The sequence below is a fragment of the Cryptomeria japonica genome, chromosome 10, assembly GCF_030272615.1.
Source record: "Cryptomeria japonica chromosome 10, Sugi_1.0, whole genome shotgun sequence".
NCBI classification, from domain to species: Eukaryota; Viridiplantae; Streptophyta; class Pinopsida; order Cupressales; family Cupressaceae; genus Cryptomeria; species Cryptomeria japonica.
In genome coordinates, this window is record NC_081414.1 from 298,347,596 (window position 1) to 298,370,649 (window position 23,054).

A 23,054-nucleotide genomic window follows, 5' to 3' on the forward strand; every position below is an offset into this window, starting at 1 on the left:
TTTACTAAGATCTATTTCAACACAAATACATGCAAAGGTCATTACCTTTCTCCCCAGAGTTTGCGAAGAGGATCCCACTGGCCTCCCAAGCAGAGCGGCAAGCATCCGTAACACATCCTCCCGATAGCATTCCACTGGAAAATGTGGTAACCGAACCCACACTGGAACCCTATTTGGGAGCTCCACTGAAGAATTAAACCCCGCATGCCAAGGTTTGATGAATAATCTCACCTGGTTGTAAAAATACGGGCCTCCTTCAAAGACCCTCTTGTGATCCTCCATGCAGTTGAAAGTAAGTAGTTATTTGCCAGAAGCATAATCTCCATTTCCCCTTCCAGTGCTCAAGTCCGCTGCGCCCAGTTTTCAAAAAACTGTAAGGAAACCCTCATTCCCAAAAACTTGCAGTATAGCGAGTGATTTGAAAAATATTCAATGTCTTTGGCTATCATCTCAGGAGGAATAATCAACTTTGGCCTCTCACTGCATCTCTCCAGACAACCATTAATCTTCACCATGCGAGAGCTACCAGCACTCCCAGTCGAATCAGAAGAGAAGAGATTATTGTTAAATGTCTTCATACTTTGAAGTGGGGGTTTTGAGCCCACCACAACTCAGAAATCCATGGCTGGAGCAACCTGCGAGGCCTCCCCACCCAAACTTGCCATCGGGGCACAAAAAAAATAAAAAATAAAAAAGACAAAAGAGCCAAGGGCCACCCACGGAGGCTCGACACCCAAGGCACCTCCCCTCACCAACACCACAGAAGAGAGGCCCGCCGAAACTCCCTGTCACACGGGAAAGCCACGGCCATAACCGCAACAAGCAAAAGACGCACCCCCATGCAGTCTCCACACCTCCCGACGACCACACCCACACCCATTGTCGAGCCCTACCAGCACCTTCCGCCACTGTCTTCCCTCGACACCCTGCACTACCCACCCCCGCATGATACTGCACCAGATCCACCCGTGAGCTAGGGCTGTGAAACCCTAGCTCGGCCGCCTGTGAGCCCCCACACGAACGCCATCTGAGAATCGTTATGATGAAAGATTTTTATTTCATGTTTATATCTAATTTATTTTTTACATAATATATAATATAATAAAAATTTAATAGTTTAAAAAATAATCTTAAAAAATATAAAATATAATTAAAGTTTACAAAATTGTTTTGATCAAGAGGGGAAATTCAAATAAAACTAAAGATGAAACAAGCTCGCTCTTAATGTTTGGCAGTCACTACACCATACCAGGTTGAGTCAAAAGATAAATTTAATATCAAAATGTTTTCACCAATAAACAAACACTAAAATATTTGTGAAATTTTTGGACCTGCCATCTAACTCATCTAAATTACAAGTGGCAAAGCAGAGTAAATATTTTTTGGGGCATAGGGATAATCTCTACCAACTCAATTTATTGACAAATATAAGAAATGAATAGAAACAAAATAAAATAACAATATATAATATAATTGTAAAAATATACTGAAATGACTGCTTTGCCCACAACTACAAACTGCCAAATGTTTAGCGAAGAAGAATGTTGTGAAAGCTACAAAAGTGAAATAGTTATAATGATGCAACGTATCACCTGACTTGAGCTTAGTTTGTTGCAAGCAACACAGGTTTAACAAACTTAGGCATAACAAATTGCAGAAGATTAATTCATAGATTGCAAGGATATGATAGAGGAGAAACATATAAAGCCGAGAAACATATAAACCCGAGACAACCAGAAGTTTGGAGCATCCATAACCTATCCACAAAGGAATTACTGAGAAAAACCGGTGCGGTGATGGGAATAACAGAGCCCTGTGAAGTTCCCATCTTGGATATGGACATCTGAGGTTTTGGAAAGGGCATGCGCTCTTACCACAAAAAAAGCCCCTTCCTCACTTTTACAAGAAGCTCCCAGTATTAGAGTCGACAAATATGTTGCCACTGATGTGAGAGATGATGGAAGTACTATCATCTCTAATCCTTTAAGGGTTGAGCTTTAATACTTTCAGAAGCCTTTGATTGTTGTATTTCTTTTTTTATTGTTGGAGTGAAAACCTAAAATGGGTGTGTGCTCTATGAATACAGGTGTTTATCAGCGGGAAGCCATTTTAATTGGGTGTGTGCTCTATGATGGCTAATTTGGTCCAAAATTGTGAGCAGAGCGATGCAATTTTGTTTCAAATTTTAGCACAGGATACAACATGCCCATTATCTATGAATGCATAGTTACTAGTTTTTATGCGAGGCAAACATATTGCTTTTGTGATAACAGTGAATTTTGCTCAGCTCTTTATGAATTCTTTTCTACTTGTACATTCCTGTGAATTTATTGACAGTAAATATTTACACCATGGTTTTTGTTATCATTGTCGCAACTTTGGTCTTTGAATCTCTGGTTTTTACAATTCTTGTTGTTGCATTTTTTGCTCTATTTTTCTTTGATTGGAATGTTATTCGAAAATAGAAGTAGTTGTAAGATTCAAATTGGAGAAAGAAAGTTGATGTCCAAATCTTGAAGAGCCACTGAAGCAAGGCCAACCTTAAAGTTCACACACTAAGCTTTGACTAGTGTGTCCTGTCTCATGTGGACCCCATTGCCATCCATTTTTAGAATCTATCATTTTCTATATCTGTTTTTGTTTAGTGTATTTCTTAAAACAGTGTTAGATTCACACATTGGTACACCTGTGCATGTTCCAAACATTATTTTCTTGTCATAACTATTTGTATATCCTTTGACTTTGGGTAAAACAATTTACAATAAAAATATAATATAATATTCTTTGTATAAAACAATTTACTACGCTGCATTTTGATTTGCACCATTTTTAATTTACATCTTTCATATTTTAGAATTTAAATGGCTTTTTTAACCTTTAAATTTTTTAAGTTCTAAATTATAATACTTAATAATTTATTTATTATATATTGTATTTAAATAATTGTTAATGTAATTATTAATTATTTTTAATTATGTTATATTTTAATTATTAATCAATAACAATAATAAATATTATTAAATTTAATTTAATATGATAATAATTTATTAATTAAGTATTAATTTTCAATCAAATTATTAATTATATATAAAATATAATTTTATTATTTATTAATTTATTATAAACAATCATATTTTTCTTTAGTTTATATTAGAAAAAATAAAATTATGAATAAATTTTTTAGAAGAATTTAGGGGGAGAAGTAAAAAATATCTAATAATATAAAATAAAATAAAGTATTTAATTCAATTTAAATGATAAAATATTTTATTAAGATGTTATAAATTTATCTTCTAAATATTTTAAATAGTAGGGCCTCTTTTAGATAATTATGATAGATAGTGTCATATTAAGTTTACTTATTTTCATTTTTTAAAAGGAATAAATACTTAACTAAAACCTCATCTACAACACAATAACACACATGATTTGAATATATAATATAATAAGTTAAATTTATATGATTTAAATTAATTTAATTTAATTATAATTATAATATATTATCTTAATTAGGATATATTTAATTAAATATATATAACTTAATTAATCTATTATATAGTATAATATAAGTTAAATTATATTTAATATATTATAATATATTTATTTATTTTACTTATTATTAAGTAAAAATCTATAGTATAATATGTATTTAGAATCAATAAATGGCAAAGATAATTTGTTTTCTTTTAAAACATAAGATTTCTATATTCATAAATAAGAACTATTTATATGGAAAGAGGATAAATTATTCTCTTTCAAAAATTATAATTTGTATATTCACAAATGAAGACTATTTATATTCTTTAACTAAAATTTACCTTATTTAATTGATTCAAAATTAACAATTCTTAGGCAAAGGGTTGGGCACAATTGGTGAGGATGATGGTAAGAGATATAGATGTCATCCACCAAGGTTCACGTGGATCCTTGCACATGGTATTTTAATGATTTAATCAAATAAAATATAGGTTGCATTTACACAGGTTAAAAAATAATAATTGGAAAAGACTATATATACTACAAATAATAAAGAGATTATTAACCTTTCAATCATATAAACAAATTATAAAAATAGAAGAAAAATATTAATATACTTGAACTAAATATTTTTAAAAATTATGAAAAAATTTAATATATTCTAATTAATTATTTTAAAAAATTATTTGATATATTTGAATTAATTTTTTTAATATTCTTTCCTTTTTTTTTGAATAAAGGAGTAAAAACTTTATTAATAATCAGACACAAGCATTACATAAAAAAACCAGAGCCTCAAAGCTCCATAAGAGAACAACAAACCCAACCAAATATCAACCAACTTCATGACTATCCATATCCTTAGCAAAGATCTTATGCAAGTCCTGACAATAATCTGGGGAAAGATGCTCCCAACCCTCAACTTTCCAATCATACCATGTTCTGAGGCCCACTTAGCCAAACAATCAGTTGCTTTATTCCACTCACGAGAAATGTGGATGAAAGACACCTTCTCCATCATAACACTAATATGTAAAATCTGGTGAACAATCCCTGTCAACTGCCAATTAAGTCCACTCACCTTCTGCTCAATTAAACAAATTAACCATAATCTGTGAATCCGATGTGCAGATAACCTTACGCCACCCCAACTCAAAAGCACGCTCCAGGGTATATAAAATTGTTAATCCCTCCATAAAATTATTAGACTGCTGCCCTTTATGCACTGAAAAGAAGAAAACCACCTCCCCCATACGATCCCTACTAACACCACCAATCCTAGTAGGACCTAAATTACCCCTAGAGGAGCCATTGGTGTTAATCTTAATGGATTCATCCTGTGGGGGCAACCATCTTTCCACCCTATGAACCTTCTTCATAGCACGTCTACCTCTCCTGACACAAGCTGAGACATACAACATCTCCTGCAAACACAACCTACTCACTATATCAACCTCTCCTCTTTTGAGAGGAAAATTCACCTCACATTTAGCTTCCACCGTCTCCTAGATCATTCCCATGATTCTATTCCACACTTGCTGAACTAGTAGTCTGACTTCCCTAAAGATCCCCCTATTCCTCTCTAGTCAGATCTGCCAAAGGATGAAAATGGGCTCAATGTGTTAGACAATCTGGAAAAAAAGAGAGGATGAAATAGGAGGCCTGCCCAAACTGCTCCAAAACTCCACCAAAGAATCCGCGTGAACACAAGGGTGCTTCCACACCCCCCATCAGTAATGCCAAATCAACAACGAGAAAGGGCATCTAAAGAATGGGTGTGAAGAATCCTCCTCCCCATTACCACACAAAACACAGTTGGAAGGCCCGTGGAACCTATGCTTACGAATATTGTCCCCTGTAAGACATCTATTCAAAGCCAAAGTCCAAGCAATATAGTTACACTTCGGCCAAGAGAAATTGTTCCAAACATATTTCCACCAATGCATCTCCCTCCCCTCCAATCTACGAGACAACAACTCCTGGTACCCACTAGCAATCGTAAAAACCCCCTTAGGATTCTGGGACCAAGCAAGTCTATCCCTATCCTTAAGGGATCTATAGTGTCTTATAGCCAAAATGCCATGAAGCTCTGCTCAGTCTTCCTCCATACCAAAAACTAGCCATTCATTATGAACCTTCCACTGCACCATCTCCAATTGTCCACACCTATAAATAGACTTAAAGTCACTCACACTAGACCACCCTGACTCCAGGAACCTCTGGCAAAGATTCACTAAATTAGGAAACTGATCAATAATGGGGGGATAGCCATCCCAAGAATCAAACCAAAAAAGCACATCTTCCCCCCTCTTATAGATCCAAAAAAGTCCTTCTTTTATTAGTGCAGCCCCTTTCTTGAGAGTACTCCAAATCGTAGAGCCTTTTCCTGCAAGAGGATATCTTGGGATTTCCTCCTTCAAGATCCTCTACATATACTTGTAGGATAAAATCCTAGCCTAGCCTTGATCCTATTCAACACACCACCTCCAGTACAATTTTGCCGCCAAAGCCTCCCTAAATAAGGAAGACTACCTTAAACCAAGCCCACCCAACTGCTTTGGGTTGCACACCAAGTCCCAATTGACAAGACTCCACTTATAGGAGGACATGTTGCTTGCCCATAAGAATTGCCTTGCCAAACAATCCAATTCCTTCACAAACCACTTTGGGGCCACTTGGAACATACACCTATAAATCAAAAGAGCATGAACCACCGACTGGATCAGTTGAACCCGCCCAACAAAGGATAACCATCAGTGTGTCCAATGTTCAACCTTCATGCGAAATTTGTCCATAATACCCTACCAAGAGTCCCTGGGAGGATTACCAACAGAGATAGGAATACCCAGGTAAGTCAAGGGAAGAGAACCGACCTGGAATCTCAAGATATGAGCAATCCTCATCTGAATAGTTCCAGGTGTGTTGAAGAAGAGATCCAAGAATTTACGCAGCAAGATAGACATCTAAGAATTTACGCAGATTTATAGCTTCTTTGATCCTAGCAAGTCCCATCAGGGTCATATCATCCACAAACTGCAAATGGGACCGAGGGGGTATGTCATTACCCCAACTCCAACCATGAATAATACCTAGTCTCACATTATACTTAATCTCCCCAGACCCTTAGCCAAAAGAATGAATAAGTACGGGGAAAGAGGGTCCCCTTGACGAAGACCCCTAGACGCACCAAACAACTCAGTATGATCTCTATTAATTAGCACAAAGAATGAGGTAGATGGAACACAACTAATTACCCATTGGATCCATTCATCAACAAAACCAAAAGCCCTAAGAATCTTCTGGAGAAAGGACCAACATACTCTATCATAAGCCTTTTCCATGTCCAGCTTGATAAACATAGCCTTTTCCTTGGAAGCTGCCATAGAATAAATGGTCTTAGTAGCAATGACCACTCCATCCAAGATTTGACAACCCTTCACAAACCTACTATGCGCCTCAGAGATGATACCCCCAAGCCAATTCTTCAACCTTTCCGCTATAAACTTAGAAATAATCTTATAAAGCACATTACTGAGAGAAATAGGACGAAACTAGCCTAACCAGTCAACCCCATCACACTTGGGGATGAGTGCAATGAAAGTCGCATTCAAAGCCCGAAGCATTTGCTTATTCCTTTGGGACTCTTGGACCAATTCCAATAAGTCCAACTTGATAGTATCCCATAATTCTTGATAAAACTCAATCGGAAACCCATCTGGTCCAAGAGATTTCCACTTCTTCATGTGAAAAACAATCTTCTCAAGTTCTTCCAACAAAATAGGACCCATAAGCTGCTCTTTCATCTCCCTAGTAACCAGAGAAGGAATACAAGCAAGAACCAGATTCTCCTCTTCCGATTCCCCCTTAGAATCCTCACTAAAAAGGGATCGGAAATACTGCATAGCCTCCCGAGAAATCTCCTGCAAAGATAAACACTGCTCACCTCTATCATTAACCAGAATAGGGATGGAATTACCATGTCTTCTTTCTTTCACTGAGTTGAAAAAGAACACATTATTCTTGTCCTTTGCTTGAAGCCAATCAATACGAGCTCTTTATTTCCAGTAGATTTCCTCCCTAAGCTCCCACTCCTTTAAAACCTTGATTACCTTGTCTTCCTCCCTAAGCAAGGCTTCTGACAATCCATGCTCTCTTATTTCTCTGGTAATGCCATTCAACTCTAATTGATCACCTGTCTTAGCATGAAAAATATTACCGAAACACTGACGATTCCACCATTTAAGCTGAAACTTAACAAATTGCAGTTGCTTGGCAAAAGTGTACATAGCAGTGCCAAAGGCTGGCCTCCCTTTCTTCCAGCATTCCACAACATGATCCTGCAAAGAAGGATCTCGCAACCACATAAGCTGGAATTTGAATGAAGGAATGCAAGCGACCCAAGCATAAGAATATACCAATTTGATGGGCCAGTGATCCGAACCTCTCCAATCTAAAATCTTAGAGCATGTGGACCACCTCCCACCAACCTGAAAACTAGAAACCAAAAAGCGATCCAGCCTCTCCGCAATCCATCACTCCCCTACCCTCCTGTTGTTCCAAGTGAACAGACCATTACCAGGCTTGATGTCAACAAGATTCAAGGTGGATATACTATCCCAAAGAAGGAAGGAAGAAGTCTCCAACCACATAACACCACCCTTCTTCTCACTCAACTCTGAGATGGCATTGAAATCACTCGCCATAATCCACAGATGAAAATGAAAAAACCCACGCATAAAAGTAATATGAGACCACAAATTCTGCTTACCCTAAAGATCAGTGGGGGCATAAATGTTAGTAAACAAGATATATTCCCCTGTCTCAAGACTAGAGGCAACCCTAGATAAAGATGATCTAGAAGAAACCCACGTTATAGGATGAATCCTCAAGGGGTTCCAAAGACAAGCCACACCTCCAGAGGACCCAAATGTCCCAATACACTGACATTTGCCTCTCCCCCATATTTTTGTCACCCGACCTAGCATACTTTCCACAAATAATTTAGTTTCCTGCAAGAAAATGACATTAGAAGAATGACTCCTTAAACTCCCGAACGACTTTTTGTTTAGGGCCACTGTTCAAGCCCCTCATATTCCATGATAACACAAACATTTCAGGGGATTAGAAAAATGAGAATCCAGAATCTTAACTGACCCCGACTCAACCAAATTCTCCCCCATCAATTTGATCTTATCCAAGTCCTTCTTTCTGCCAACCTTCGAAATCTTCTTCGTTGCACCTTTTTTTATATCTTTCTGAAGAAGACCCAATGCAAAGAGATCTTATTACTTTTAGCCCCAGCATAGTCCAATTTCCGTGCTGCAGGAGAAAAATCCCCACCAGCTAACTTCACTTCAACACTAGAAATAGGTCCCATCTAAGCCACTGATCCATCACCATATGATGACTCACACCCGCCTGCAGACCCTGGGTAGTAACCAAGTTCACACTATCAGGAATCAACCTTGCTGCACTATGATCCAAAGGAATCATCCTCGGATTCACCTCCTGTTGGCTAAGATCATCCAAGGTTTCAAATCTGTTAAAGGTATTCTCCTCTCGACTCTCTTGCAAAGACCTCTTTTGACCCTGATTCCTATTATTTGTCTTAACCGGGACAAAACCATCAGCACCCACACCCCCACCAGGCATGGAAGCTTTTCCTTTATCAGCCCCATCTAGGTTATGGGATGACTGTTGAGGTTTAAGTTCAGACGATTTAGACCCAGGGCACTTATGCCGCAAATGACCATACTCATGACATAGACGACACCGAAAAGGTAAAGTCTCATAATCAAGCTGTTGGACCCAAGAGTAAGAGCCCACACACATATCTATAGCATCAGGCAAAGGCTTACTAAGATCAATTTCAACACAAATATGAGAAAAAATCATTACCTTTCTCCCCAAGGTTTGCGTTGAAGATTCGAACGAAGTAATCGAATCCACACTGGGACCCGATTCGAGAGCTCCTCCGAAGGGTTAAATCTCACATGCCAAGGTTTGATGAACAACCCCACTTGGTTATAAAAATATGGACCTCCCTCAAAGATCCTATTGTGATCATCCATGCAATTAAAAGTGACCATGAAGTAATTGTTTGCCAACAACATAACATCCATTTCCCCTTCCGGTGCTCAAGTCCTCTGAGCCCAATTCTCCAAAAACTGTAAAGAAACCCTCATCCCCAAAAATTTACAGTATAACGAGTGCTTTGAGAAATATTGAACATCTTCGGCAGTCATCTCAGGCGGGATTATCAATTTTGGCCTCCCTTTGCATCTCTCAAGAAGCCATTAATCTTCAAAATTTGAGAGCCATTGGACAAACCTGCCCTAGTAAACTCTGAATCTGGAACAAAAAGATCATTAGCGAAGGTCTTGATACCTTAGGATGGGGATTTCGCGCCCAACGTACCTCAAAAATCCATATCGGGAGAGTCCCACGAGGCTTCTCCCCTCGCAGCTGACATCACAAAGGAGAAGGGTCTGACACAAAGAAGACCCACACCCCAAAACCCTACCCACATAACCCTCCACCCAAGACACACACTCCTCCCAAACTCTGGAACAGGGAGAAAAAGGCCACTGCCCTCCACACCCCTTGAGCTCCTCCCACCGTTGTCGCCAAACACCAGCCGCCCTACACACCTCGCACCCGCACTCAAACCAAGCTCCTCACAACAGTCCTCCCCACCACCAGCCACCGACCTCCACAACAAAACCGCCACATCATAGAAGCACATAACAGATCCCCCGTCTATGCATAGCCAAACACGGACCCCCACGGGCTAGGGCTCGGATGCCCTAACACAGACTAGCAAAGCTCGCACATGCTCCATCAGACCCAACAATTTTTTCCCAAACATTCTTTCCTTTTAAATGATTTTAAAGACTACCCTAATTTTCATTAAAATACTTGAAGTTAAAAAAAAACATTTAATTTTTTTTATTCATTTTTAAAGCATGAAAAAATAAAATGCATGTCGCACGACTATGAATTGTTTTTTACAATGTCTGCTTTATACAACAATGAAAATGAAAATGGAATGAAATTTATAAGTGGGCCCACATGAAACAACACACAAAACTTAAAAATGAAACAGATTCATAAATGCATATGTCAAATATTTTTAATTTGCGATTTTCATAAGATATTAGAAAACTATTTAAATTTGTTCCCTATCACTTTTGATTGGTTCTCTCTTTTTATTTTTAAAAAAAATAGAAAAACCCCAGAGAAAAATATACAACCAATCGAAAAATCTGAAAATAGACAGAGAAATTGATATTAATAAATAAATTAGAACAAACTATAGTTTAAACCATAAGATAAATATTTGACACAATTTCCAAAGCAAAACTAATTGAAAAAAAAGGAGCAACGAAAAACATTAGTCTCCGCCTATAGATAAGCGGGACTAATAATAATTTTACCACTATATAAATACATTAAATTTGATTTTTATATAGAATTTAATTTTAGTGATGAGAATTGAATTTTTTATTTGCATTTTGATAGTGTCATTAATTGATGTACTTGAATTTAATTAATAAAATAAAAAAAAATATGTATTTTTTTTTTAAATTATCAATTAGATAACAAATAAATCTTATTTTATGTAATTAAAAAAAATAAATTACATATTAACTTTTGAAAAGAGAAAAATTTATTGAATTTAATTTTTTTAAAAAATTGATTGATTGAAAAGACAATGACTAATAACTATTTAAGCTATTTAAAAGTATAATGAATGCATAAATATCCTACCATGACATAACTAAAAATGTTGCCATCCATGTAAGTTTAAATGATTTGAAAAAAAAATTAATTATCCTAATTTGGCGTCTTAAAAAAAATTCAAAGTCGATTCATTTGGACGAGGGAGTGGAAAGAGGGAGGTGAAGAAACGGGGCAAGCGGGCAGGGAAGAGGATAGTTTGAAAGAAGTACCAATATATAGTTGTACTCGATTGCTTCTTCCGCAAGAAAAGAACACAATACACGATGTACGGTCCAGATGTAAATTAAAGCTCCACATCAAGAACCGCACTGTTAGTCGTAGAAGACGTGGGCATGTAAGAAGTACAGGAGTAGCAGTTCTGCATTTTGTTCCATTCAAAAATAGCTCAACTCGCTCATGGCGTCTCACTTTACCTCATCCAATTCAAATTCACTTCCAAATGCGAATGCAAATGCAAGCGTGGCCTCGACTTCCTCGTCTTCTTCGGTTGTGGTTATCGAATGGCAATGGCGTACACATGATCTGCTCTGGCGTTCTTTTGACAATGACTTCACTTGTGAAGTAGAAGCCGCGAGCAAATCGGGCATGACCCCCGTTCAAATAGGCGCTGACCTCTTTTACCATTTCCAGCCTCAAACCCTTAAACAGGTACAACCCTAACCTTCTCATTTATTTTAGTTACCGTAAGGAAAAGTTTCGCTAGTATGTAAAAATTTTCGTGCACAAGCGATCCATCGCCATGAACTCCCCCGGCTTGCTTGTCTTAAATTGACGTTGTTTGCTAAGTGGATTGGCGGGTCAGATGGTGCAGGATTACTGTAAGTAGGCTGAACTTTGGGATTTCTTGGGTTTCTTTTAGAGAGAACATCTTAGTATTTGGTCTATTTCAAAATTTCAAGCATACTTACTGGAATTTAGGTGGAATTTCTTAATAATTGGGTAATTAACCCTTAAAGTTCAATTAAGGGTAATCTTTACAGCTCGTAGGTTTATTTTGCAGAGGAATTTTATGTTCATTGAGTCATTTCATTCTTATAGCAAAATGCGGGGCCGATGGCGGAGGTAATGGCGAGGGCATGCCGCTGCTGCGGCAGGGTGGAGGAAATGTCCATTTTGTTTTACAGGCACTACAATTGGTAAACAGGCTTTTGAAAAAGAGTGAAGTTGTTTGTTAAGTGGATTGGCGGGTCAGATGGTGCAGAATTACTGTAAATCTGTTGAACTTTGGGACTTCTTAGGTTTCTTTTAGAGAGAACATCTTAGTATTTGGTCTATTTCAAATTACACGCATTCTTACTGGAATCTAGGTGAAATTTCTTAATAATTGGTTAATATTCAGTCAAGCTCAGTTAAGGGTAATGTTTCCAGCTCGTAGGTTAATTTTGCAGAGGAATTTTGTATTCGTTGAGTCGTTTCATCCTTATAGCAAAATGCGGGGCCGATGGCGGAGATAAAGGCAATGCCAGGGCCAGGGCATGCCGCTACAGAGGCAGGGTGGAGGAAGTGTTCGTTTTGTTTGACAGGCACAACAATTGGTAAACAGGATTTTGATAAAAATTTGAAACCTGTATCTTGAAATTTGTTAACGATTTTAATATTAGTTCAGCATCTATCAGACTCCTAACTATTACCAGCATAACTCCATCTAAACGTTGGGATTAACTGGGCAGTCTGCAAGGGACCACTACCTATCTCGTGTGGATAGTCATTATGGTAAAGAGTCTTAAATAAGATTTAAGATAATTAGCAAAATAACTAAATGTCTTTCAGACCCAACACGTGGGAGGGTCTTACTATTGCTCACACCTTTATTTGGAGAGAGAGAACTTCGTGCTTAGCCAATTGATCCATCCGGAGAGGAAGGTGGGGGCATTTAGACATTTGGTCAACTAGAGGTCAACTACAGGCACAACCAGAAACCAGCCTACAAAACATTACTACAGACAAAAAACAGAATAAGAGTATCAATGATAACAGTCACAGCTAAAGTACCAGCAAAAAGACATCAAATAACCATCATGAGAAGGAGCCATCGTAGGGATTCTGCTTCCATTTTCATTAGATAGTATCATACGAATTGGATGGCAGCCAATATTAGATAGTTTTCCCTCTTTGGAAAACTTTTTGGGAGTATGATAGAACGCAGGATCAGTAAATGGGCAGAAAAAGAGGGAAAAAGGGCAAGAGGACATGCTGGTTTCTGCTCAAAACACTCCACCATTGATCATTGCATTACACTTAGACACTTCATTGAAAAAGTGTGGGACAATCAAGGTGAAGAAGCCTTTTGTTGCTTCATGGATTTCAAAAAAGCCTTTGATACTGTACCTAGGGACAAGCTTTGGTGTAGAATGGAAGAACTTGGAGTTCCAAAGGAACTTAGGGCTGCTGTTCACAAACAATTTGAGCAGGTTAGAGCTAAAATCAGAACTAAAGATGGAATGTCTGAATGTTTCGGTAGCGACATTGGGGTGAAACAAGGGTGTCCTTTATCTTCCACTTTGTTTGGCTTATATATTGATAAACTTGAAGAGTGGTTAAACAATACAAATGGGGAAGGTATTCAGTTGGCAGGATACGTGGTGAAATTGCTTTTATGTGCCGATGATTTTATTCTTTTTGCAAAATCTACACAAGGTTTGAGAGAGCACTTGAAGGTTCGTGAGTTATTTTGTCAGAAAGTTGGGATGCAAGTGAACACTAGCAAGACCAAGGTTATGATCTTTTCTTTGAAGAAGAGGCAGCAACAGGTAGACTTTATATTTGAGGGCAGCCCCTTGCAGGTATTGGTTGAATATAAGCATTAGGAATTGATTTCCACAATAAGCTCAGCTGAGAAACATGTAGATCAAAAAGGATACAAGGGGGTTGGAGAGCTTTATACCTTCCTCAAAACAGATGTAGGAAAGCGGAGTTGTGGGATTGGAAGACTAAGAAAACACTTTTCGATTTACTAGTGGTTTCGGTTATCCTTTATGGGTGTGAAGTTTGGGGGGATAGCATGTCAAACCTCAAATGGAGACAAATAGAGAGAATACAAAAGCATCTAATCACTAGCAGCCTCAAAGTCAAATCAACAATACCATATGAGATCCTTTTGGCTGAAGTTGGTATGTACCCAATTGGTTAAACAATACAAATGGGGAAGGTATCCAGTTGGCAGGATACGTGGTGAAATTGCTTTTATATGCTGATGATCCTATTCTTATTGCAAAATCTACACAAGGTTTGAGAGAGCACTTGAAGGCTCTTGAGTTATTTTGTCAGGAAGTTGGGATGCAAGTGAACACTAGCAAGACCAAGGTTATGATCTTTTCTTTGAAGAAGAGGCAGCAGCAGGTAGACTTTATATTTGAGGGCAGCCCCTTGCAGGTATTGGTTGAATATAAGCACTTAGGAATTGACTTCCACAATAAGCTCAGCTGAGAAACATGTAGATCAAAAAGGATACAAGGGGGTTGGAGAGCTTTATACCTTCTTCAAAACAGATGTAGGAAAGCGGAGTTGTGGGATTGGAAGACTAAGAAAACACTTTTCGATTTACTAGTGGTTCCGGTTATCCTTTATGGGTGTGAAGTTTGGGGGAATAGCATGTCAAACCTCAAATGGAGACAAATAGAGAGAATACAAAAGCATCTAATCACTAGCAGCCTCAAAGTCAAATCAGCAATACCATATGAGATTCTTTTGACTGAAGTTGGTATGTACCCAATTGAGGTTTCGGTGGTCATTCGGTTGTTATGCTACTTAAAAAAGGTGGAAAGTATGGATAAACACCGTTGGCCCATCTTGATTGTTGATGAAAACTTAAGTCGTAGGAAAAAGACTTGGAAGAAACAAAATAACAAGTGGATGAACAAGTGGGACATAAATTTGCACGACTGCCCCAACAACAAAGAGGAGATAAAAAAGTGGGTCTTAGAGAAATTTAGGAAGGCCATGTGGATAAACTAGCTAGGCAAGAAAAAAGCGTACTATATTAAAGAATTTAACCCTACATTGGGCACATGAGGAAAAAGAATATTTGAGATCTGTGATCAACGGTAAGGCCTGTTGGTGTTGGAAATAAGCCACACCTGGACCGACGATGGACTGGTACAAGAGGGGCCAGTAGCTCAGTGGTAGAGCACTTTAGCAACGTATGGAAGGTCCTAGGTTCGAGTCCTAGCTGGTCCATGTCTCAACATGGTATCAGAGCCAGGTCTAGGCTAAGAGCCCCAAGCACACGAGAGGTGTGGCTTAAGGGGGGGTGTTGGTGTTGGAAATAAGCCACACCTGGACCGACGATGGACTGGTCCAAGAGGGGCCAGTATCTCAGTGGTAGAGCACTCTAGTAGCGTATGGAAGGTCCTAGGTTCGAGTCCTAGCTGGTCCATGTCTCACAACAAGGCCAAAATTCTAATTGCACAATTAAGGACTGGATCCCACCATTTGAGATGTGAAATTGGTAGATGGAAGGTGCCTAAAGAAGAGTGGGAGGAAAAAGCATGCCTGTTTTGCAGCAAAAAGACAGTAGAAACAGAATGGCATTTCCTTATGGAGTGTACAGCGTATGAAGACATTTGCAGCCAGTTTGGGAATGAATTAAAAGTAGATATTCTGAATGAGCTTTTTGAAGAGTCAAGACTTCACAAAACAGCAAACCTCTTAATCAAGATTCACAAGAAAAGATCCAGCATGGAAAAGAATCTGAAACTGGGATAAGTGAACTTGTGGGTCCCTTAGGCCATTGGGTCTCGTGGACGTCATTAAAACTTATTCATTCATTCATCATAATCCAGGGGTTTTTCTTTCGGACAGCAACTGCATCTTATGATTAAGAAAGACCTGAAAGTTGTCATAGTCTCATCCTCCTGGGAACCCCTCGTTTTATTAGAATAATATTAATTTATTAGAAGATGAGGCTTACAGTTGTAATAAAGTCAGGCTTACAGTTGTAATAAAGTCACCTTAGTGGCAAGGTTTCTTTCCATTTTTCTCGATTTCCTTTTTAGCTTTAAGTGAGTCATTTAATGTTTGTCTGTTTGATGGTTTCATCCTTTAATCTCTATATAAGAAGATAAACCTCTTTGTAATTATTATCCTGTTAATTAATAGCATCTTAAATATTGTGCTCTATTATGTTTTGCCATAGTTTTGTTATATATGATATTAAACAACTGCAAGATTGAGTTCTCCAACCCATTTTTCAAATCAAGCAAATTTGCATCTTGATTCTGATCAAAATCCTTTTTATGCTGGTGACCACATTAAGCATTAAGATTCTGCTGAACAATAAGGTTGTCAATTTGCTTCTTTTGGTTACCTACTTGCAGTTTTAAATCTTCTAAGTCCTTCTGAAACTGTTACAAAACATCTCTGAGTATTATTAGCACAGTTCATTCCCATGAGAGACCTGAGCCCAGGTATCAACCTGGCCTTCAATGGCCATCAATTCACAGCTTATGGACTTTAAGTTCTGCCTAGTGATTATCCTGACAACCCATAGCAAGACAGACTTTCATGAACTCAGTCAACATGACTGCATGATTATAATGGAGTGGTGGGCACATAGTTACTAGACTTGGACTTGGCACAGATTTGGGAGGCTGTTTTTGGACTTGGACTTGGCACCCAGTCTCGATAAATTGAAAAAAAAACAACAAGTTTCATGCCCTCGACCGGGCATCCCAATGCAAATGAATATAAAATTGGGAAAGTCTGAATGGTATCGAGTGCACATATTTCGCTCCTCAACAACAGCAAGTGGTTATGGGAAAACAACATGTTAAGGACTGATTAAACAGAATGATTCATTAAAACAGTGAATTAGTTACGAGGGGAAGGCGGTGATTAAGATTTAGAAAGGGACGCCATCTTTCAAGAAAAGGTTCCACCCAAAATGACATGACTTCTCAACAATAAGAGAAAGGTATATGATGTAATGCCCCCTACTAGGAGGCTGCCAATTCTCAAGGAATAACATACATCACTATCATTATTTTTGCCTTTACAGTAATTACACAAACCAAGTAACTATGTTTGCTCATAGTACAACTGATATTGTCCATATTCAAGCCCAAGTCTTACTTCCTTCTAATTCCCAGCCCTGGATGGGGATTTACTTGTCTAGGGCATGATGACACCACCTCCATAATGGAGCCCAGATTTCAGGAACACCAGTCCATTCATCCTTGTGGCTCACCTGATTTGGGATGGGTTTACTCCGTATCTCCCCAACAACACCACACCTCTCCTTATGGAAGGGGGGGGGGCAATAGAAATTATTAACTAATTGGGCCATGAATATAATAGTCTGGCAATAGAAATTATTAACTAATTGGGCCATGAATATAATAGTCTTTCATGTACTATGAATGTATATGAAATTAAGTATGACTGTCATACATATTACACTCTATATTAATATTACTATTAAATTCTGCATAAGAACATTATCAAGCTTCATATATTAAGCACATCCCTATGCATACCACCAAGAAGAAGGATGTTACTGCCTGTAACTTAATGACAGTTCTGATCTGAACTGATCGATGGTGATGTTCCTGGATGCTTTTGATTCCTTTCCTTTATATCTCTCAATGTGAAGGAGAGCTCACACCTCTTCATCATGTATGCCCTTTGGTAAGAGACACCCTTTGACCATTCGCACCCTTTGAAAGAGTGCAACTGTTCTTTATTTCTACCCTTTGAAAGGGACACAACCTTTCACAATCAGATCTGCACTTCTGATTCCCAAATTATCCTCCCTTCAAATGAGTTTTTCTACTTATCTTCTCGCTTTTATACCTCATATTTGGGGGAGTCATCTTATCATTTTATGCCGTTTGACCAATCATTAACCTTTAATCAAATTTTGATTATATTTAATTATATTTTGATTTTTTATTCTTTTGTATTTTAATTTCTATATTATTATTTATTATTAAATTATATTTCAAAGTGAGGACATTACATATGATGATAGGACGGGATGGTAGAAGGGAAGCTTCAGGAATAATCGAAGTCACTAAGGAGTCATTTCCAGCAGACCTAGTTCTCAAACAATAATCAGACTGAAACAACATCGAGTTAGACTAATAGCATCATCAATCATTATTCAATAATACATCTTGTGGATCATTGGCTAAGAATTAAGTACAGCAATCAGTGAACAATGAGCAGACTTAGAAATCGTGTAAACAGCAGAAATATAATCAGGATCAGATTCTCATTAACCTGATTCAGACCTGCTATAATCAGCATCTAACAATTTGAATAATAGTGCTTTCGGTATATATTTACTTATCCATTAAGTGTCAATATTTATTTCTTATATACATATATGTATGATTGGATATAAATTGCATATTTCTGATTAATAAATCTGTTTGTAAACCTCCATCATGTATGGAAGGAAGGAGGTGTAAGGAAGGGGGAAATCATGAGGATTTGCCATCTAGGTAGGATACCTTGAGTGGATGTACATGTTGCTTGCCACCGGGGCCAAGAGGGCCAAAGTTTTGCCCTTGGGCTTAGATAGGACAATTGAGGAACCTCCATTAGGATATCCTCTCCAACTCTATACTGATGGCTATTAATCTTAGGAGATAAAGCATGGATAGGGAAAGCAGGTATAAGCACCACACTAGGTAGGATACCCCAAGTGGATGTCCATGTTGCTTGCCATCGGGGCCAAGAGGGCCAAAGTTCCGCTCTTGGGATTAGTGTGGGATGGTTTGGGTGGACCTATCATGCTTCTTCTCCCACACCCTAATGTGTTTGAAATGATGTTATAGATATTATAGAATATCATGTGTTATGGACCCTAATAATGGATATATATATTATATATGTGTATATGTGTTTCTTATGTTATGATTGCAGGATCACAATATTTTCACATTATTTTAAGAGATACTTTACTTGGTAAAGATTTAACCCTAACCCTAATTTGTTGCAATGATGTTTCTAGGGCAAACTCTAGGGCAATTAGGAAGGGGACATTACAACAAAATATAGAGATATTTTCTAAGGAATCGAAGTTTTTTTCTATGTACTCTTCTGAAAAGGTAGATTTGTGTTGAGGGAAACAAGGCTTTTAAATATGTAAATATCCTCAAGTTTTCTTCGTGTGCAAAACTCATGGATTATGATATCCATGACATCGAAAACAAAAATCAGAACATGGATTCATGAAGTGTGGTAGAAAGGATCTTGTATTATTGGGTCCAATGTGAATATCTCTATGATGGGTTTTGCACTTTTTTCTTAAACAGGTCCGTAATGCTTCTGCAACCATGATATTTATGTTTGAACACAGCATCCAAGGGATCTGCTCATTCTCTCTCCTTCCTCCTTTGGCTTAAGACAAACATCATCAATCCATGCGCGGTCAGCCTCAGTAAAGACAAGGTCTATACCCTCAATGATCCATCTGATTGTTGATCAATCTTGTCTAATGTAATGAGAGATAAATTAGAGCTTGGGACTTGCTTGCAATTTAGGTGAAATCTGTAATGAACATAGACAAGGGCATTCAACTTTTGCAACACCAATCTAATTGTGCTGTTTGTAGTGTATGTTACACAAACATACTCCAATTGTGCGGACATCCTTAAGTGCTGCACCACCATGCATTTGAAATGTGAAAAAATTGAAAACGAATTCAATCTCATTGTTCAATATTAATGTAAGAAATGTAGAAGTTTTAAATACGACCTTAATTAACTTTTACCTGGTTGTGTTGTTCTTCAAGTTGTTTTACATATATCATGTGTAGAGGTCTCACTGCTCAAGTTTGATGATGTTGATCTTGAACATGTTCGCTCTTAAGTTGGGAAATTATTTCCATCCACTCTATGATTGTGTAGAACCCACAGAAAACCTTCTCATTTGTTGTGAAATTTAAGTAGAAATGAAATGCTAGATTTAGGAAAAGATCAGCTACATGTAAACACTTATGAAACTAATGGTGCAATTGCTGACTAGTGATTTCCCATATTGGACAATATTCATCATTAATTCACCATGATTGCTTTAATGGCCTCCTTGTCCATTCCCTCATACACATAGCCCATTGTAAGCTTCTATCCTTTAACAACATAAGGGGGATAGTTTAAGGGATTTGTGACACGTGTTTTAGAGAAACCTTTGGTTAAAATAAAGATTGCAATTTGATAAAATTCATTTCAAATCAGGTTACCTGAAGACCACTCAACTCTTTTTTTTTTGTACTTTTTTGGAAGTCGAGAACTAAAGTATAATTGTATATATATTGGCAAATTTTTTGACAGTATTCCACAATTGTTTTAGTCATGAAAGTTTGTCAAGATCTTCCAATGTAAGGTCAAGGCAATGAATAAAACAAAGAGGCTAGAGAATAAATAGGTGTTTCTCCTTGGGAAGACTACTTGCAACAACATAATCTGCCTCGTTATTTGTAATGATTTGCACAATATTAGATCCATTCATGTTGGCTTGAGCTTCCTCTAAAATTTTGCTATTGAAGCATTGATTGATTTGAGAAAAAATCGCAATCTTCACTTTCCTTGAAGCATTGATTGATTTGAGAAAAATTGTACCATCCAAGGAAGAAACAAGGAGATTTAGCATCACGTTTCTCCTACTTGTCCAATATCAAATTATGCACCCCTTCTTCCACCATATTTTATCTCTCTTTGAGAGTGGCCTTCACATCTACGCACTATTTAATTCAAATTGAGCCCTTTGTTTCTTTATCATAAGAGGTTTTGAACCCTACTCCAACAAGAACAATAGCTTCCGTTGAGTTTTGCTAATACGGAGATTTAAAACAAAACAGAGTATTCTAAATATGAGAATTCATTAAATTTAAGATTCAAGAGATATAAATCAAAGATAAAAAACTTTTGGCCCAAAATTTTTAAAAAATCGGGACTTGGCAAAAAATTAGGAAAAAATCGGCAATAAATCAGCAAATTTATCGAATATTTGAAAATATATAATTTTCTTTTAATATTGTTAAAAAACACATATACACTAAATTTATAGTACATAATAAGATATTTCTGGTTTCCATCATATATAAATCATAGTTTGAGTCAAATACATATCATATACCTATCATGATATATTTAATAAATAATAATTAAATATAATATATTTACTTTATTTTTATTATATTATAATATATTTAATTAATTTTTAAATAATACTTGATTTAAATTTGATAGTTATTGTTCATATAATAATAATTAAATATAATATATTTACTTTATTTTTATCAAAAACCCATCAAACACGGACACAATTTCAATCAATAGAATAAAGAAAACCGAACATCAATGCATTCTTTTTTGGTTCTTTTTCAATCTTTATCTTTGAAAGAAAAAAACCCAAATATGAGAGTTCTAGGGAAGAAAAAAACCAGAACATCCTTTGATCAGACTTGATTCTGATTTCTGAATATCCAAAAACACCCATCGATAGCAAATGATCATGTCGAATCCACTAAATCCGTCGACTGTCGTGCTTATAAAAAACGAAAACGTTTTTGGTGCATTAAAAATTAAATATGAACATCGCCCAAATCGTTTTCGGGTGTTAAAAAATAAACGAAATCGCGTTTTAGGGTTGCGTCTCATAAAACACGATATCACCTTTTTTTTTTCGCAATTTTGGCTCATTTGTGTGTGATTTTATTGTGATTTTTTCTGTTCAAACATTGGGATTTTTACCAAAAAATCTTTCGCAATTTTTGAAAGATTAAATCGGCTGCAGAAAAACTCCCGAGAAATTGCAATTTTGCCGATTTTTTGCCGATTTTTTCATCCTCCATTATAAATAAATAATTAAAAATCTCTAAATGCACTCCTCCTTTCTTAGTGTTTGTCTCTATTCTAATCTGTTCTCTCAAGCGATGTTTTGGATCTAGAAAAATGCATCGTATAATATAGGAATTTAATAATGTAATATTATTTCACAAATTAGAGGTGCAAGATTAGTGCTTGAACTAGAAAGGGATGGAGGAACTATAGATCTATAAGAATCTTTTTGACAGTTGGTTGTCATCTCTAATCTTTGCCTCGTTTTAAGGTGCTTTTCCGTAAAGAGCTTTACTTGAATCTAGACCTTTTGTAGAAATTCAGGTGGCACTGGTGTTCAAAAAAAGGCATTAGTGAGGAATATGTGTAAGGTGAAATTTTAGATGATTAAGCCTCTCCCATGAATTTTCATCTTACACGGGCTCTTTCCAACTGATTCCAACATTATAATGATTTGTAAATTGCAAGTAGGGTGCAAAAGGAAAAAATGTTTCTCTCCTTTTGTATAAATTCAAAATGGAAAAATTGGAATGGAATTACAAATGAAAAAATAAAAAAAATGATTCAAACAATTTATTTAATGTTTGTACTTTGTAGATTAAAAAAGAGAACCAAATTGAAAAAAGGATTTTAGAACAAGAAAAAAAGGGAAAAATGAAGAGAATAATTTGTAAATTGCAAGCAGGCTGAAAAAGCAAACTAAAAACAAAATTATTTAACTTTTGTATTTTGTAGATAAAAGAGAGAGAAGTTGAGAAAAGGAAATTTATAGAATGAAGAAAGGAAGTTATCTTTAATTTTTCTCTTCTTTTGTACGAATTCAAAATGGAAAGAGAAAAAAAAAGGTAGAATGGATTGATAAATGAACTCACTCTTGGAACAATCTCTTCTATGTATCCATCATGTAGTAGACCAAGAGTGGGGAATGAGAATGTTCCTCTAGGATACCAAGTCAGTACGACTCACTCTTGGAACAATCTCCTCTATATATCCATCATGAACTCACATCCATATGAGGGTGAAGGTTCCTTGGGCTTTCTGCTAGAACCC

General features: G+C 36.8%; 1 protein-coding gene across 1 annotated transcript in view; it reads left to right on the forward strand.

Moving 5' to 3' along the window:
• Positions 1–11,389: 11,389 nt before the first annotated feature.
• Positions 11,390–23,054, forward strand: part of LOC131040861 (uncharacterized) — a 72,353-nt gene continuing 60,688 nt past the window's right edge. Inside the window, exon 1 of the mRNA XM_057973818.2 lies at positions 11,390–11,868. Coding sequence (XP_057829801.2) covers positions 11,617–11,868 — 252 coding nt within the window. The 5' untranslated portion in view covers positions 11,390–11,616. The remainder of the gene's footprint in view (positions 11,869–23,054) is intronic.